General features: G+C 47.4%; 1 protein-coding gene across 12 annotated transcripts in view; it reads left to right on the top strand.

Moving 5' to 3' along the window:
* Positions 1–17,523, top strand: part of SDK2 (sidekick cell adhesion molecule 2) — a 334,128-nt gene that overhangs the window by 239,845 nt on the left and 76,760 nt on the right. For all 12 annotated transcript variants that reach the window (XM_083427167.1, XM_083427172.1, XM_083427174.1 and 9 more), the window contains exons 4-5: positions 6,041–6,188; positions 16,823–16,956. In XM_083427167.1, the coding sequence (XP_083283293.1) occupies positions 6,041–6,188; positions 16,823–16,956 (282 nt within the window). The remainder of the gene's footprint in view (positions 1–6,040; positions 6,189–16,822; positions 16,957–17,523) is intronic.

Consider the following 17,523-nt stretch of genomic DNA (forward strand, 5'->3'; position numbering starts at 1 on the left):
AAAGAATTCATGGGAAGAATGCTAGTTCATTTCTAATGCTGATGTTCCCTTCGACTCCCCTTCACGCTCTGAGCACCTCCTGAGCACTTTTCTAAACTTGTCTGAATTACCCCTTTCCCAGTCACAATCAGGAAATGCTCTTTTCAGAGGTTTGTTAGTTGTGGCCTTATTATCACGTGTGATTCCTCTTTCACACGCACAGAGAAAGAAACGTTTCAGTTGCAGCATATCTTTATGACAAGTAGTCAAGGTCATCAGGCAGCAAGATCCGGGCTGCTCTTGGTGAGCAAAATGTTAGGTGAGAAATTATTGGGTGCTAAAGGGCTCTTCAGTTGAGCAGTGCAAAGTGGATTTGGAATCAACAGCTGGAAGGTGGAGGTGGAGGAATGCAAATTAAAAGAAAGGCACAGTCTCTTTACAGGGTGAGTGATGAACCGCAGGGACAGAACATCATCAAACCAGGGCCTCTTTCACCTTCTTCTGATCAAGATTAGAGGACTTTGTAAAGGACACCACTCAGACGGCTGCAGAATTTTTGATACAGCAATAATGAAAGGGTATTCGGCAGCCATGTCCTGTCCATGAGAGGTCACCTTCCAATTTTATCACACTTTATTAATCCTCTGACAACAATGAAGTGACCTTTTGTAGCAGTGCCAAATGACAGAACCTCCAAAGCGATGCCCCTTTCCTCCAAGCTGACAGATCTTAAAATGTCTCTTTTTTCTTTCTTTGTTGGTCTATTTGCTTTCTTTTTTAAAAGAAGGGGGGGACCTTTCCGATTTTTCCCCCCACTGTCATCCCTATTTGCAAATCTCCTATGGCAAGCGGAGCTGGGAACTTGTGAAAGCTTTATCTTCAGTCCCTTGTAATGGAGCTGCAGGAAGAAAACAGAGCAGGACTGAGGGGCATTGGGAGATTGGGAGGCAGGTTGGGAGGGGGTCATGCGTGCCCCCCCCCCCCAATGCTAACAGAGCCATGAGGAGACAGGAGAGTAGAAGTGGCAAATAAGCATGGAGGAACATTAAGGGGACTGCATGTGAATCTCACCCCAAGGAAGAGGAGGAGGCTGTTTGCCTGAAGTGTTAAATCCCTAAGATGGCTTATAACAAAAGCAAGCAGTTCTTCTCGGCAGCACCCTCTGGAAGGCAGGGAAAGCAAACAACGTTTATAACAATTACAGCGCCATTGCCTGACGCAGGGACAAGCCGCCATATAAATCAGCCCTGGTCTCTCCGACGTGCGGGGAGGTGGGGTGGAAGAGGCCGGGGTGTAGATGACAAATCTTCTGCTGGCGACTGAAGATTGTGGCTCAGTTGGCTGCCTCCTGCGGCACTTAGCTAGAGAGCTTCATGCTTCAGCTGGTGGGCGGGTGGGTCTCTGGGAAGGGGTTTTGCTGTGTGGATGGATCAGACATTTTACAGTTAGGAAAGTGATGGGGAAATGCATTTGCAGTGGAGCCCTTTGATCTGCACAAACTTAAATGGAATCAATGAACTACTAATGGGAAGGTGTATAAACATCCCACAAGCAAATCAGGATGAATGCAGGACAAACGCATATTTTCATATAGCCACGCTGCAAACAACTGCATGATAAAGACCAAGTATAATCCGACCTCCGTATAAGCTTTGTGAAACAAAATCTGGATGAATGCTCAGCCCTCAAGTCATCTGGAGCAGCTGGAAATGGCAAGCAGGCCTTGATTCTTCTCACTGTCTAATTTGTTTCTCTTCTGAGATTTGCTAGGTTCTTCCAGGTTAGCATCGGGCTGCACGGGCAGCAGATCCCAGACACCAAAAGGCTAGGTCTGACAACGGATTCTGCATGCCAGATCAGTGCATGCTGTGAGGACTTCAAAAGCCCAGAGAAGAAGAGAAATAACTTGCTGAGCCAAGAGCTGGAGAAGAAAGCAGAGAAAAGTGCCGTGACCACCAACCAGAGGAAAGGAGCAGCGGGAGCGGTGTGTGTGTGTTAATTCAGGCCTCAGGCAAGGTTGACAAGGTGCCTGCAAGGTTTCGTGTGCTGTCACTACACAGACTATAGAAGCACCGGCTGGGAAAGGGAGATGCCATTTAATTAATCCTAATAAAAGAGATGCTTTGGAGGAGCGTCGTCTACAAGCGTGGAGGGGTGGGTAGGTATCAGAAGCAAGAGAGCATCTCAGCTGGTGAAAGAAAGACTCAGAAAGTCCCGGCATTGGTCTCAGCACTGGACCACAATAGCTGATTGCACTCTTCCGAGCCTTAATTCCCTCTTCTCTTCCTTTGATGTTGCTCTTCCGTATCCTTTGCCCACAACTGCGGGAGCCACCATTTTTAAAAATTCACAACCTGGAGTCAGGCTTCAAATAATGCACAAGCACCTTCAAAGATACTTTGAGGTTTCTGGGTTTGTTGGGTTGTGTGTTGTTGTTTTTTAATTAAGAAAAAAGAAATACATAGGGATACCCATTAAGCGGCTCCACTATCCAGAAGCTAAAGAACTAAAACCCACCCTTTTCTAATTGTGTATTCCTTCACCGCTGCGCATTGCTGCTACAAAGTTAATGCTGCAAAGACTGTGCCAGAACCAATTTCTGTATTGTGGCAGTTACTCTCCGTTGTGCACTTAGCTATCTCCCCGCACTTAAGAGAACCAGGAATCGCTTGAAGAAAAACCGAAAACGTTCACGACTCTTGCAGCTTTCGTTTTTTTAAGGGATCTTCCTCCACGGTTACAAGATTCATGATGAAATTACAGGTGCAGGAAGCCCTGAGGCCAACATCTCCAACGATGGGGGCTTAACCTCCCTCTGACGCTCCTTGTTAGAAGCACTTTCCATCAGGAATAATCTTAAGTGGACTTGGTGCCTCATCAGCATTCTCGGGAATGAAGATCTACGAGCCGAAGCAGGGAAAGAAAATTAAAATCCAGACAGCCACTCGAACGTCTTGGCGAGGGGTGGGGAGGGAAGGAGCACCTTGTTGCTTGCAGCCTAAAGGAGTGCTGTGGGGAGGGGACACCCCCCCCCCCAAGATTTAGTACGCTGACTTTCACGACTCTCTGCCTCTCTGCCAGGAAGAAAAATAACCACTGAAAATTGGGGAAAGAAAATAATCACCATCAAAAATGGGGAGAAGGAGAGATCTGTGAACATCTCCTATCTTTGAATTTGTAAATCATATTGCATCTACAGGATGAAAACCTCCTGGTCACAGCCATGCCATATATTTAAAGCACTCTTATTCCACTTTAAACATCATGGCTCTCACTCCTGAAAGCTGTAGTTCGTTAAGGGTTTCCTAATGACTGTCAACAAAATACAGTTCCCAGGATTCTTTGGGGTGGCGGTTAGAATGGCATAGTAGTTCTTTAAATAAGGTAAAGTAAAAGTAAAGGACCACTAGACAGTTAAGTCCAGTCAAAGGTGACTCTGGGGTTGCAGTGCTCATCTCGCTTTCAGGCCGAGGGAGCCGGTGTTTGTCCACAGACAGCTTTCCGGGTCATGTGTCCAGCATGACTAAACTGCTTCTGGTGCAATGGGACACAGTGATGGAAACCAGAGTGCATGGAAACACTGTTTACTTTCCCACCACAGCGGTACCTATTTATCTACTTGCACTGGTGTGCTTTTGAACTGCTGGGTTGGCAGGAGCTGGGACAGGACAAACCCAAGAGGCTCAGAGATTTAGACCACATCACCACCCACGCCCCTTTAAATGTATAGTGTGGATGAAAGAGAACTGGAAGGGGGTGTCTGCTTTCCCCCTTGGTGAGCAGGGCTCTCAGGGGCAGCTCTTTATCCCCTAAAAAGTGAGCAAATATTGACATAGTAGAAGGGGAGGTTGGTGTACCTGTTGAAATGTGGAAAGTTGTGTAGCCTACACCAGGAGAACAATGAGCGGACAGTGCTTTTAAAAAGAAAAACCACACACCCCTCCGCCTGGAAGCACCCAAAGACAGAGATGGGGTGCAACAGGTACTCCTGAAAGAAGCACGAAGCATCTGCCCCAAACTCTGAGGGGTTTCAGCCCCCAGAAGCTGTGGCACATTCCAAATGCGACAGACACTGTCCACCGTTTTCAAGTAGCACTTCCATGGGGTGTGTGAGGTGCTTGGCCAGGTGTGCAGTTTACCTCAGCATTTAACCAATAAAAGGCCTATGTTATTACCCCAAGCCCTACAGATCACACCTAAGAGATCTGAACACCCCTAATTCACTCCATCATCACCTTCTCCCCCCCCCACCTTCCCCAAAGCAGCCCCCCCCCCCAAAGGTTGGTGGCAAATCAGGCAGCTAATGGGAAATTAATCAGGCAGCTGTGCTAACGCTAATGGCCAAGTCATTAAAAAGAGATTCTTTACACGTTTTTAATTACAGCAATTAAAGCAAGTCAATAAAATGTCTCCCCACGCCCCCCCCCCAATTTTGTCATTAGTACTATTATTATTAAAGGTTCTATAAATTTTCAAGCACACAAGCAGCTGTGCTGCACAAGGAGGCACTGACCTCCATCCCAGCAGCATCAAGGTAACTGTTGATCAAATGGTGTGAGGAGGGGAAAGGGGAAAGGCACCTCTGAATGTAGATTATATGAGTGTTGGAGGGGGGGGCAGGCCTAGGAACTGTAAGTGGAGGGTTGTGAGTGTGGGCGTTTGGGAGGGGAGGTGCACAGATGAACGTGCATAGGCAGAGTGTATAAGCAGAGGAGATTGCATCGAGCGTGGGAGAACAAGACATTTGCTTTTTAGCATGGGTCATTGCCAATTTAAAGCACATGAAACATTAATTTGTGCCGCCTATGTTCTAAAGAAACCCGCACGGGCTCAATAATGCCTCGCTGAAAAGCCATACCTGTTTGCAGAAGAGCCACGCTTCTCCGCTGCAACTTGTGCCCACTTCTGGTGATTTGCTTGCGCTCGGGGAACCGATTTGCAAGTACAAAACGCGTATCGTATCATGTCAGCCGAGAAGGGTGCTCACTCACACGATATAAATTGCCACCTTTCGAAGTGCACACGGGCGGTGACTGAGAATGGGCCAGGTACTCTCTCCCATCTATTTTTGCAAGGAAAAACCTGCCGTTTATACATAAAGATAGCAGCATTTCATGACTGGCATGATATAAGTGTGTGTTTTGCACTTAGCAATTCATGCCCAAAACAAAACTAGCACCGCATGAGAGCTGACTTGCTGCGTAGCCAAGTAAAGGTTGAGGAAATCTATCAAATTTCCAGGTGTCAAGATGACAGCTGCGAACCAACACAGGAATCCTGTAATGAAGTTAGATTATGGCATTTTGATGACACTGGGCTGGATTGCACTGCACTCTTGGCTTGTGCAACAGGGACCCATGGATACAAATGCAGCCCGTGAGCACTGCATTGTGGCATGCAGCATACTTGATAGCCATTGCCTCCACCACCACCACCACCTCACATTTATGGATATGGGCAGAGGACAAGCACAGGAGGGTTATCAGGCCCATGCCATGCATATCTGGCCAGCTGTGTTCAGATTGATGACCCACAAGTTGCATACATTCCAAGTGCCCCAGAAAAAAAGGGACATCCCGTTTTGTCTCACGAGATCTTGGTGGCCATTATGTGTTCCGCCATCTCGCACACTCTTGCCCTGAAAAAAAGTGCTTTTTCAGGGTGAGAGCGAGGCGTGAGTCACGTGACTTGCTCAGGAGTATGTCCTGGAAGACATATGTCCTGGTTTTGCATCAGAAAAAGTTGGAAGGTATGAAGGAGCCTAGCTGCCTTTTCTAATAAACTCTGCCTTAACATGTGGCATCTTAAGTTTTTATTGGGACTCCCCTACCACCCTGGTCTCATAATCTTCCTGATCTACTCGCATAGGACCTCCATGTATAAATTGGAGATTAGAAAAACTCTGGGTTCTTGGGAACATCTCTAAACATAGTGGTAGTGGAGGACATAGGAGCCTACAACTTACCTGCTGTACAGCCAGGCTCTAAGAATGCCAGGTATTTGGTTTCTCTGCCCTTGCACCTAACATGTTTGCTGCTCTTTCTTCCTTTCTCCTCCCTAGATATGGGAAGCTTTGAGGAGACTGAGAAGCAGCAGAGTGTGTCTCACGGGGAAGCCGCCGTCATCCGCGCTCCCCGCATCGCCAGCTTCCCTCGCCCGCAGGTCACATGGTTCCGTGACGGACGCAAGATCCCTCCCAGCAGCCGCATGTGAGTACAACTGGCCTTTAGAAGAACCACCGGAGTTTAAAAGAATGCTGGAAGGTGTTTGGGAAAAGCAGCACCCACACACTTTGGATAATGGAACCATGTGCCTTCTTATTATCCTCCTCAAAGGCCTGCTATTTCACCTGCATGTTTGGCTTGATAAACATAGAGGGGAGGACTGCAAGTTCACATTTGGATGAGCTGGAGAAGCACGAGGGACAAAAAGCACAATTACCGTATTTTTCGCTCTATGAGACGCACTTTTCCCCTCCTAAAAAGTATGGGGAAATGTGTGTGCGTCTTATGGAGTGAATACAGGCTCCATGGCTTCGCATTGCTTTCGCTGAAGCCGGGAGAACAAGAGGGGTCGGTGCGCCGTGCAGCTTTCCCTCTCTGCGCAGCGCCCCTTCAGCGAAGTGGGAGGAGAAATGGAAGGGGCTCCGTTTCTCCTGCCGCTTTGCTGAAGGGGCGCTGCGCAGAGAGGGAGAGAATTGTTTTCCCCTTGTTCTCCCCCTCTAAAACGTGGTGCATCTTATGGTCGGGTGCGTCTTACAGAGCGAAAAATATGGTAGGTTGTGCTCCCTCTCCTTCCCACCGTGATGGCGGCATCCAAAGCAGCCCACTCACAGATTAACTGGGGCACTAACCCCTAGAGCAGTGGTTTTCAGCCGTGACACCCTGGGGTGCCTTGAATGATGGCAACACTGGCCTCTGTCCCTTTTTCCTTCCCTCCCTCATCTAATGCCCTCTCGTGTCTCTGCCTCCCAAGGGCTTGCCCAGTTGTTGCAGCAGCCCTGGCTACAAGCTCCCCAGGCGAGTGGTGGCTCTGGGGCTGGCCAGGGGGTGCTGGTTGCCAGGAGTTCAGGCCGTCTCAGAGTACTCAAGCAAGTCTGCCACCCCTTGCTGTTGGGAATGGACAGACAGGTCCCCGGCCCCTGTGGTGCCCCACATGAAGAGGCACCTCTCTTTGGGGCATGGAACAGCATCTCAGAGACCTGGGGCACCAGCAATGGCTGCTCAGAGGACTCCCAAGGAGAGGGGAGAGGAGAGGAGAGAAGGCTGAGGGAACACTCCAGAAGGGAGGGTGTTCGAAAAAGGGTGAAGGGCTGCCAGCTGTGCAGGCAAGGGGTGACACAACTGGGCTCCTGAGCCCCACAGGGGTGCCACAGAAAGATTGCAGTTGGTCAAGGGAGCCGTGGACTCAGAAAGGTTGAAAACCTCTGCCCTAGAGCAAAACCCACAAACCCACATTAGGTTCTTTACCATTACTCTCCACATACATAAAAGCACTATCAAAGCAAGGAGATTGTCCATGCATCCAGACACATAAACCTTTCCTCTGTTTTAAGCAAAAAAACATGGCCAATAGTGGAAATTGCTTTCATTCTCTCAGAAGTCCCTGCTTTGTCTCCCTGTTCATCTCAAGGGGTGTGTGCCAGCTTTTTTCAGCGTTCACGTGACATTGGCATCAAAATGCCAGCCCTTTTGCCCAACCCCAATTTAATCCTTTCCAGGGAAAACTTGATAAGTTTTGTAAAATGCCTGTTGCCAGTTACTTGCTTGCAATACCTTAACAACCAATTTACAGCTTTAAGGCCCCCCCCCCATATTAGAAGCACCCAGAGAAGCTTTCCCGCTCCCCTGACAGGAGGCATGCCATTCCCATCTAAGGTGGCCAGCATTTCATCACACTTTGCCAGCTAAGTGTCCCCTCGGGAGCCACTTGCGTAACGGCCCGTGTTCCCACCCTGCCTCAGTGACACCGCAGAGTAATGCTTGCATGCCAATTGCCTTCCATTCTGGCTCCATCAACCATATCACAGCAATTACAGCTGATTAATATTCATAAGAGAGTTCAAAGAGGTCCTTCCTTGAAAAGTGGATCCAGCATCTCGTGAGCGAGAAATCCCCAGCCGGTGAATGCTGTTGGCTTGGCAGACGGAGCTGTGGATTCCTGCTGTCTTCGAACAAACTGGATGCTCATCAAACATTTACCTTTGCTCCCATTTCTAGACACAGGTCTGGGCTTTCCAAGTCTGCTTCCAGGAAAGCGTGGCTTAACTGTGCCTAGAAAGCGTGGGGCAAAAGGTCGGTTTGGATGAGCGCTCCTTAGCTTGTACTCCCTGTTTTTTGTTGGCGATAAGCAACAGTTCCTTTCTACGCATCCCATTGAGCTGAATTGTGGCCTGGAGCCAGGACTGTGTTATTCAGTTTGTTAATGGGCTCACTCTGCTCCAGCATTAGCACTTGACTTCAGGTCCCGAGTTCCTGTTGCATCCCTCCCTCCCCCCCCCCCCCCGCAAAAAAAAGAATAAAGCAAATGAATCTTTACAGAGCGGCAAATGTGAACATTCGCAGTTGCGTTAGAAAGAAAGAGCAGAGGTTCTTACACACACATACACACACAAACACACATTCTTTTTTTAACCTTAACTCAGACATCAATCGCCATATTATCTTCAGTACCCTTGCTTTGATGATCTGGGGGTGGGGTTTCTCTGTGTCTTTCCCTTCTCTCCTTGACGGCATTGCTCTCAGCTGTTGTCTTCTTCCAAGAGTCATCATGGATGCTGAAGAGGCGTAACAACTTTCCCAACACCTACAGGGATGTGGGAATTGTTGCAGTCAGCTTGTCTGAGTAGGTTGCCTATAGATAAATATATGGTTTGGCAACATGCACAGCATTATGAATATTGATAGGCCAGGATGCTTTCTACTCTGAGAGAGGGAGAGATGCGCCCTGGAAGAGGCACAAAGCACATCCTGCAAGAAAACCCGCCGCAACCTCCTCTCCTCAACCTTCTCCCCCATTGGAAAGGCACGAGGCAGACACATTAGCCTAGCTGTTTGTCAGAGAGAACCCTGCCACGTTCCCCTCTTAATGGGAGAAAGTGTGAGGGAATGCGGCAGAATGTGTCCTTGTTAAACTAACATTAAGGATGTTTAACAGATGTCTCAGGCGCATCACATTAAAATCCGGAGATAGACTTGATAAACTAATGGCTTTGTTTATCATGGAGAAAATGAATTTGGGAGAGAAGGGGGGCGGAGAGGGAGAGAGACGTAAGGAAGGGCGTTCGCTCTTTCTTAAGGGTTGTAATACTCTGTTCAGGAAAGAGGGCGAAAAATTGCCATGTCTCCTCATACAGACAGACACATTCATAGTGCGATACAGCATTTCCCCTCTGGCAAAGGGTAATTTTTCATGAGCCGAAGCTTTCCTAGCAGCCAACTCTCTGCTTGTTTGCTCCCAGGCACAGCTCACTCAAAAGGGTACAAAGTTGGGGGCTGTGGAGCCCGGCGCACAGAATTATCATATAGAAAGTGTGCGAAGTCCGACAAATGTTGCATACGTGTGTTCATGCTGCAGTGCACGTGGGGCCCACAATCCAATAAATGGGGCAACTAGCCCCAGGGTTCCCATAAGGACTTTGCACTTATGCTCCTTAAGCAGCATTCTTCACTCTTCATCTCCTACTGTGTGTTCCTGAGTCTGCCTGTTAACTCTTGTTTCATTCATTTCACCAGTGTGGTGTAGTGGTTAAGAGCAGTGGACTCGTAATCTGGTGAACCAGGTTTGATTCCCTGCTCCTCCACATGCAGCTGCTGGGTGACCTTGGGCCAGTCACACTTCTCTGAAGTCTCTCAGCCTCACTCACCTCACAGAGTGTTTGTTGTGGGGGAGGAAGGGAAAGGAGATTGTTAGCCGATTTGAGACTCCTTAGGGTAGTGATAAAGCGGGATATCAAAGCCAAATACCTCCTCCTCCTCCTCCTCCTCCTCTTCTTCTTTGCTGTTTCTGGCCTTGTTTTCTACTCCCAAGTTCCCTCCTTTGTGCTTATCCGTGTGCCTCTCTTCCGACCCATCCTGCTTCCCTTCGACACAAGGCTATTAAAACGTAGCCTCCCAGTGCCTGATATAAGTAATGCTACTCTTGTTCTGCTTTCAGTTGTGTGCCCTCTGCTAACGGCAAGGGTAATAAGAGCTACTTAGGGGTTTATCCACACTAACGTTTCCTCTGCACTTTCTGGCACAAGTCCGTGTTTTAAAGCTCCTGTGTCCGAACACTCTCTTTTTTGCACCCCAGAACTTTCCCTGTGTAAAGTTGCAGGCCCTCCAAGTGCCCCTATTTTCGAGGGACAGTCCCGGATTTACAGACACTTTCCCGGTTTCTTATTTGATCTCAGAATGTCCTGCTTTCCCCTAGGACGTCCCTATTTTCACTGGAGAAATATTGGAGTGTATGAAAGCTGTTCTTTACTGCCAAACCAGAGCAAATTTTCGTTGTTCTTCAGCTTTAAAGAGTGGGTTTTTGCAGGGAAAGTGGGGGGGGTGTGCTTGGACATAGCTTCAAAGCACAAACCTGTGCCTGGAAAGCATAGGGCCAAAGGTCAATGTGGATAAGCCCTATGTTAGGTAAAGGTAAAGGGACCCCTGACCATTAGGTCCAGTCATGACCAACTCTGGGGTTGCAGCACTCATCTCACTTTATTGGACGAGGGAGCCGGCGTACAGCTTCCGGGTCATGTGGCCAGCATGACTAAGCTGCTTCTGGCGAACCAGAGTAGCGCACGGAAACACCGTTTACCTTCCCGCCGGAGTGGTAGCTATTTATCTACTTGCACTTTGACGGGCTTTTGAACTGCTAGGTTGGCAGGAACAGGGACGGAGCAACGGGAGCTCACCCCGTCGCGGGGATTCGGACCGCCGACTTTCTGATCGGCAAGTCCTAGGCTCTGTGGTTTAACCCACAGCACCACCCGCGTCCCTTCCTAAGTTAGGTAATATAACTCAAATACTAGCACTAAAGCAATGGTCTACCAGCCTCAGAAGTTGGCCTACCAGGCTGTTTTGGGCAAACCACACCCACCTTTCAACAGCCTTGTATCATAAATGACATCAAGCATGGGAAAGTTGTCACCACGACTTGGGAGTCCATGGGCACCCCTATTCTTTCCTTTGCATTTCCGGTTTAAATTCATGCGCTCATCATTCTTTCATTTGAAGCTGGGTCACCAAATGTCATGGTGATTCCTGGTGATTGACAGGTGGGTGGCTCTGCCATCAAGATGCTGTTCCCCACCCCTATACCAAGAGATGTTAGAAGGCTCTTCTACACCCGCATCACATGTTTAGACAGACTCCTGGAGATGACACAGCTCAGCTCAATCCATCACATTAGCTAATGTCTAATGTCAGTGCATAGATAATAGTGAACCGTGGTCAAACTAGACAAGGGAAATCTGTGCCTAGATGGAGATGACACCTGTCATTTTCTGGGCTGTGTGATCCTGTAACCTTTTCTCAGTCCCCTAACTCTGATTAAGGCTGATGTCTGCAAAGGCCTGTTGAGTTGACTACACAAAGCACCTTAACAGGGAAGCCAGCCAAGTTGTTCTCACCTTCCGGAATCAACTCCACCTCTGATTTGGAATGCAGCCGAGGAGCCCAAATTTGATTGGAAAAACAGCCCAAAGGCAAGAGGAACCACCCACTGCTCTCACGTTCAATTTGCAGCACCGCCTCCCCAAAGCTGTGTTTCAGTTATATATATATATATATATATATATATGCTTTCGTAGATTTTCACGGGTACAGGAATGCAGGTTTTGGTGTCCTCGGGTGTCTTCCCGTGTAAAAGTTGGGGTGTCTAGGCGACGTTTCGACGAGGTCTCACTCGTCATCTTCAGGCTGGTGCTTTCGGCTTCTTGTTACTGGAACAGAGCAGGATCTCAGTGTTTGAGTTCCTATAAATACTGTTGAGGAGGTGTGGTGTATAGCCTCCAATGTTCTGGGCAGAGAGGAGGTTCCCAGGCTAGTGTGCCTTTTCTTCTTTTGTTCCTTAATTACCTGAGGGATATCTTGAGTGATTTCTTGAGTGATTTCCTGAATCCCACTTAGGTGGGTCATTAGGTGTGGATTAGTTGCTAAAGCCTTCGTGTCTTGAACTCTTGAACTTTGTGAAGAGTTTTTCTGAGAAGATGGCTGTACTGCATTTGGTTGTGCTCTGGCTTGGCTTCGTGTATAGGGGCGAGCTGTGGTTTTGTGGCCTGTGCCAGCCAGATCTGTGTAGGGATTGCAGGGGGGTGCAGCATCCGGAGGTGCCACCCTGGTTTGGCTACTGGATGGTGTCTGTAATTTATCTGTGGAGAGGGTCTGGGTTTGGGTCTGGTGTGGTTGATTGGTGATGGCGTTCTGTGTGCCTCTGGATCTGTTGTCAGATTTTGTGGGGAGGGCTAATTTCCAGATGTCTGGCAAGCGGGATGTGTCGTCACGCTTGTTCATGTTGTGAGGGTGTTTCTCTATCTCGATGGCTTCCATGATTATTCTCTTGTGGTGATGTTCCATGTTAAAGAGCAGTTTGGAATCTGCAAAATTAATTTCGTGTCCTGTTTCTTTCATGTGTTGGAAAAGAGAGGAAGTTTTTTCTTCTTTTTTGACGGCATTCTTGTGTTCTGCGATCCGTGCATTTATTCGTCTGTTTGTTTGTCCAATGTACGTGGCTGGGCAGACTTTGCAGGGTATTTCATAGACCCCTTGGTTTTCCAACTGAATTTTATCCTTGGGGTTTCTGAGGATATTGGCTATTTTTTGGTTGGTGCAAAAGGCTGTTTTGATATTGTGTTTATGGAGGATTTTGCTAATTTTATCTGTAGTGCCCTTGATATAAGGAAGGAGGGCTATGCCATTGTTTTCTTCTGTGTCTTGGTTTTTGGGGGGTGTTTCTTTTTGGATTAGCTTCGTAACCCTGTTTTGCTGGTATCCATTGGCAATTAACACATTTGAGAGATTCTGTAACTCAGTTGTCAAGTGGTCTTCGTCAGCCAGGCGTTTGGTTCTGGAGATGAGAGTCTTGGCTACGGAGTTTATTTGTGCAGGGTGATTCAAAACAAATACAATCCCCCCGAATACATCTTGGACCTGACCAACCACTGCCTAACCAACACGTACTTCATCCACAATGGACAAAGATACAAACAGATAGAAGGAGCACCTATGGGATCACCCCTCTCACCGGTCATCGCTAACCTGTACATGGAACACTTTGAAACCAATGCTTTAGACAAGTCAGAACACAAACCCAAACTTTGGCTCAGATATGTTGACGACACCTTTGTAATTTGGCCACACGGGAAGGAAAAACTGGATAGCTTCCTCACACATCTCAACAGCCTACACCCCAAAATACAATTCACTATGGAAATAGAAGCCAACAACCAACTTCCCTTCCTTGACGTCCTAATCTACAAAAAACCTGATGGCTCCCTAGGACACACTATCTACCGGAAAAAAACACACACCAACCGCTACTTACATGCACAATCACACCACCACCCTGCACAAATAAACTCCGTAGCCAAGACTCTCATCTCCAGAACCAAACGCCTGGCTGACGAAGACCACTTGACAACTGAGTTACAGAATCTCTCAAATGTGTTAATTGCCAATGGATACCAGCAAAACAGGGTTACGAAGCTAATCCAAAAAGAAACACCCCCCAAAAACCAAGACACAGAAGAAAACAATGGCATAGCCCTCCTTCCTTATATCAAGGGCACTACAGATAAAATTAGCAAAATCCTCCATAAACACAATATCAAAACAGCCTTTTGCACCAACCAAAAAATAGCCAATATCCTCAGAAACCCCAAGGATAAAATTCAGTTGGAAAACCAAGGGGTCTATGAAATACCCTGCAAAGTCTGCCCAGCCACGTACATTGGACAAACAAACAGACGAATAAATGCACGGATCGCAGAACACAAGAATGCCGTCAAAAAAAGAAGAAAAAACTTCCTCTCTTTTCCAACACATGAAAGAAACAGGACACGAAATTAATTTTGCAGATTCCAAATTGCTCTTTAACATGGAACATCACCACAAGAGAATAATCATGGAAGCCATCGAGATAGAGAAACACCCTCACAACATGAACAAGCGTGACGACACATCCCGCTTGCCAGACATCTGGAAATTAGCCCTCCCCACAAAATCTGACAACAGATCCAGAGGCACACAGAACGCCATCACCAATCAACCACACCAGACCCAAACCCAGACCCTCTCCACAGATAAATTACAGACACCATCCAGTAGCCAAACCAGGGTGGCACCTCCGGATGCTGCACCCCCCTGCAATCCCTACACAGATCTGGCTGGCACAGGCCACAAAACCACAGCTCGCCCCTATACACGAAGCCAAGCCAGAGCACAACCAAATGCAGTACAGCCATCTTCTCAGAAAAACTCTTCACAAAGTTCAAGAGTTCAAGACACGAAGGCTTTAGCAACTAATCCACACCTAATGACCCACCTAAGTGGGATTCAGGAAATCACTCAAGAAATCACTCAAGATATCCCTCAGGTAATTAAGGAACAAAAGAAGAAAAGGCACACTAGCCTGGGAACCTCCTCTCTGCCCAGAACATTGGAGGCTATACACCACACCTCCTCAACAGTATTTATAGGAACTCAAACACTGAGATCCTGCTCTGTTCCAGTAACAAGAAGCCGAAAGCACCAGCCTGAAGATGACGAGTGAGACCTCGTCGAAACGTCGCCTAGACACCCCAACTTTTACACGGGAAGACACCCGAGGACACCAAAACCTGCATATATATATATATATATATATATATATATATATTCCATAGGGGCTGATCATGCACCTCCCGAGTATCTCATCTAATTTGACCCCTCGAGACGCATTTACCCTTTATTATGTGACGTTTTATTACACACGCTTTGCACCCGTATAACACACTTCTGCCAAAACCTCCTTCCATTAGTAAGCACAGCAGAAAACACACACACACACGTTCTTTAAAGAATAAAAGTACACACGGCGTCCTAGATTCAACACCGAACTGCTAGGTTTCTCTCCCATATACAGACATTGTGGTGCAATTGAATATGTAACCTCCATTATGCGGGAAGTGAACTGGTTGCCTTTCCATTTGTGAAGGCGGTTTGAGAAGATAAAGCTCCTTTATCACAAATTTGATGGTAAAATATAGTTCCCCTCCCCCAGCCATTTTATGTCTCCAGCAGATTAGATCATTCTGTAAAAAGGAAAACTATTAATCTAGGAACATCCAACTTGTTCTCCCTCCTGAGCAATTCGTCACTGGGGTAATTTAAAGGCCGGCACCAGGAGATGGGGAAGAATTTTATTTTATTTTTTGCCTTTTGTTTGAGGTGAAAGTAGCTTCAGCATGTTTGGTTCAGGATTGCAGCTGGCTTGTCCTCTGGAGTCACCTGCATGTATTACATGTGTGTATGCAGAATTGCACACACTCCCAAATTTTCTAGACATACCTGGAATACTGCAGCCGAAAGCTGTCCAGATTTTCACTTTTTTTAAATATAGCAACCCTAGTTTATGTACATTAATGCATATATAGATCTATGTGAAAAACACCATATACACAACTACCGAAACCTAACATACGCCCCCCCCCCATTGCCACCAGTCAAGGAGCACACATGCAGGTACTGGTTGTGGTTCCATTTTTAAAGGCAAGCAGGTCAAGCCTTGGCCGGAACCTGGATAGAAAACTACCTGGAAATCCTATGTTGACTGCTTTGAGCTCCTTGAAAGAAAGGCAGTATGCTTGTTTAGCTGCCAAAAGAAAAGATACGTGCACACAAGGAATCCAGGAAATGAGAGGGTGGTAGGTTTGCATTTATGTGCTTTTACATGCATTCTGTGTTTAAATATACACTTGACAATTAGATTAGGTGTGCTCAGACTGCATACCTGCCTGTGCCCAATCCCAGGCATACACCAAATGAAATCATGACCATACTGATGGTCTTTTCCCAAAAAGGCAGCACTAAAAATACCTGAGTGGAAGCATGCACTTTCAGATATTTATGCAAGTAGGCGTAGAGTGTGTTTATTATTTGACTGTATATATCTCTCTGTCCTGGGAGCTCAGGCCAAGCAGCAGTCCTGCGTGATAGAAAAAGGCTTGCTGTAAAGCAAGATGAGCGCCACAACCCCAGAGTCGTCCGCGACTGGACCTAATGGTCAGGGGTCCCTTTACCTTTACCTTTACCTTACCATAAGTATGTAAAAAAAGAGAGAGGAAAAAAACATTCAGGTTTTTACAGCTCTGACCCAGACAATAGGCTTCCCCTGCACTGTCAACCCAAAAAAGTTTTTGGGCTGCCTATACTTGATTTGTCCCAGATGCCAGAGTTAAGTAATCATTTCCGGGGGGGGGGGGGAGATAGTGAAAGACTGTAGACACAAAGCCCACAGTGTGTGTGTTTGAAGTGTGGAATGCCAAAAGCCTCCTTGGGGAACACAGTGTTCCATATTGGTCCCCACAATGCAACAGAGCTCATAATCCATGCTGGATTATTTGTGGCAAAGCTTGGGTAGAGTGGCTTAGTCATGCTGGCCACATGACCCGGAAGCTGTACGCCGGCTCCCTCGGCCAATAAAGCGAGATGAACGCCACAACCCCAGAGTCAGCCGCGACTGGACCTAATGGTCAGGGGTCCCTTTACCTTTACCTTGGGTGGAGTCAGTGGGCTATCTAACAAAGCTTGTGCACCTCTCCTAGCAACCTCTTTTAAACCTCCTGAGACGCTCTCTGCTCTAAAGCCATTTCCTCCCTTTCCTTCAGAGCCATCACGCTGGAGAACACCCTGGTCATCCTTTCGACAGTGGCACCTGATGCTGGAAGGTACTATGTGCAGGCCGTGAATGACAAGAACGGAGACAATAAAACCAGCCAGCCCATCACCCTCACCGTGGAGAGTAAGTGACCATTGGGGACGAAGTGGGAGAGACCTCTGAGTGGGAGTTCACAGCTTTTCTAGCAAGGCATCTATACCTTTAGAGGGGTAGGCAGAAATCCTGCAGGAACCAGAAGAAGGATGAAGCACCTGGTTCTGCTTGCCATTTCTTGCTCACAACAGCAACGGGGTGGAGCGCTAGGAAACTAAGCTGCTTGTCAGGAACTTTTGGAAGTAACCATTCGATGGGATGTCCACATATTTAGCACTGTGTGTGCATATGCATGCTTTTTATGTACACATGTGTACTCCCGTGCATGCTTCTCTGTTAAGAGTTACTGCCTGGTCTTTTCATTGCTATGTCTGCAATTCTAAAGACACTAACTTGGGAATAGCTCCAACTGAACTCAGTGGGATTTGCTTTCGAGTAAACCTGCATGCGCTGGGGGATGCCTGTCACATTTCTTCTCCTATTTATTATTGTCTAGTGGCTGACAATCCCGGCTTACTTTACTCACCAACCACCCTACTCCATCAACCTGCTCTCCTCTACCCCTTACTCCCTATTTGAGCTCCCCTTCCTTACTTC

Source organism: Podarcis tiliguerta, assembly GCF_965153285.1.
Source record: "Podarcis tiliguerta genome assembly, chromosome: 2".
NCBI classification, from domain to species: Eukaryota; Metazoa; Chordata; class Lepidosauria; order Squamata; family Lacertidae; genus Podarcis; species Podarcis tiliguerta.